This window comes from Aptenodytes forsteri, unplaced genomic scaffold (genome assembly GCF_000699145.1).
Source record: "Aptenodytes forsteri isolate BGI_AS27 unplaced genomic scaffold, ASM69914v1 Scaffold820, whole genome shotgun sequence".
Lineage (NCBI taxonomy): Eukaryota > Metazoa > Chordata > Aves > Sphenisciformes > Spheniscidae > Aptenodytes > Aptenodytes forsteri.
The window spans coordinates 8,469-10,186 of record NW_008795383.1 but is presented as its reverse complement, the minus strand read 5'-3'; the positions used below and the strand labels follow the sequence as shown (position 1 = coordinate 10,186).

Genomic DNA, 1,718 nt, shown 5'->3' with positions numbered 1-1,718 from the left:
TGGGTCAACAGTTGGACTCGATGATCTTAGAGGTCTTTTCCAACCTTAATGATTCTATGATTCTAAAGTCTTCCTGCTGGGACCAAGGCGGTTGGACTCGATGACCTCAAGGGTCTTTTCCAACCTAAACGATTCTGTAAGATTGCCCAAGGGGGGGGGAGCAGTCAGAGGCTGCTTCTTCCCGGGTGCCGTCCCGAGCTGCTCCCCGTGCCCGGCTGCCCCCTCACCCCGCCGCCCTTCTCCGCCTGGTTTTAAGGACCACACCGAGCTGTCCCGGCCGTGGAGAAGCGCCCGCCCCATTGCTCCGCGCGCCCCTGCGAAGCACGAAGCCGCTCCAGAGCGAAGCCCCGGCAGCGGGGCAGGTTGAACACCACTGACCGTGGGGGTGCTGGCTGAGCATGGGGTCGCTCCTGGGCGCCTGCAGCTTGTAGTTGAGATAGCCGGCCAGGTCCTTCACCCAGACGGAGGGGTTCTCGGGGAACACGCTCTGGCTTTTATCCAGCTCCTTCTGCAGATCCGCCAAGTCGAGCTGGAAGCGACAAGACAGGAAAATTCAGCCCAGGATGCGCAGAACTGGTCAAAAAAAGCACGGAAAGAAGAAAGTTAACTTCAGCTCCTAAGGGGCCCGCTGGGCACGGAGGGGAACGCTCCCCCACCCTTCATCCCGAGAACACCGCCCTTCCTGCACGGACCACCCCCCCCAGTCCACCACCTACTAACGCAAACGGGAGCACTGGCCCGGAAACGGCGTTTAGTTTTGTGCTGGAAACACAGCAAAGGCTGCGACCGGGGAATAACAAAACCCACGTGGGGAACTGCGGGCGCCCGGCACCAAAGGGGCTGCAGAAAGCCCCAGAGCCAACAGCGGTCAGAAGGACGGGCCGCGCTGGCGCAGCCGCAGGAACGAGCTCTTCTCGCTCCTCGGAGCCGCCCCGGGCACGCCGAGGTTCTCCTTGCTTCGCACTCCACCTTCCCGCCGGCGCTGGCACACCGGCTGGGGCTCTGCCCCGCTGCGCTCCCGCCTGCCCTGCGGCCGGCGTCGCCGGGGACCAGCCGGCTCTGCGCAAACCGCCGAGGAGCGTGCCGGCATCGTCAAAGGCTCGCTCTAGGCAGGAGACAGCACGAGGCTGCAGCTCGGTGTGGATCAGCCCAGCGTCACCGGCTCGTATCAGCGCCGTCAGGCAACTCTGCACCCAGAGTCCTCGAAGGAGGAAACAGCCGAGATCGTCACGACCCAGCCGGCAAACAACCCGCAACCGACAAACCACGAGTACAGACAGCAGCTCACACCCCCTCGCCTCCCGCCTCCCGCGCTACCCGTCACGCAACGTGCTTATCGTCTGCTTTTGAACTCAGATTGTCGCAGGGACAGATACCCTGTCTACGCTTCAGGGAGTTTAGGCGACGCAGCAAGACTTTAACGGCTGTTCCAAGTTTTGCGGAGTCTAACATTTCTGTACGCGGTGGATTTCAGCCACAGCACGTTATTAAATCTGGGTCAGGCGCCTTTCGTTGCATGTGTGGCCAGCAGGAGTAGGGAAGTGATCGTGCCCCTGTACTCGGCACTGGTGAGGCCGCACCTCAAACACTGTGTTCAGTTTTGGGCCCCTCACTACAAGAAGGACGTCGAGGTGCTGGAGCGTGTCCAGAGAAGGGCAACGAGGCTGGTGAGGGGTCTGGAGAACAAGTCTGATGAGGAGCGGCTGAGGGAACTGGGG

General features: G+C 61.8%; 1 protein-coding gene across 1 annotated transcript in view; it reads right to left on the bottom strand.

Moving 5' to 3' along the window:
* TMEM214 (transmembrane protein 214) overlaps nt 1-663 on the bottom strand; it is a 13,391-nt gene extending 12,728 nt beyond the window's left edge. Inside the window, exons 1-2 of the mRNA XM_019472440.1 lie at nt 637-663; nt 379-529 (exon numbers count right to left, since the gene is read on the bottom strand). Of these exons, the coding sequence (XP_019327985.1) occupies nt 379-529; nt 637-663 (178 nt within the window). The remainder of the gene's footprint in view (nt 1-378; nt 530-636) is intronic.
* Nucleotides 664-1,718: the final 1,055 nt, after the last annotated feature.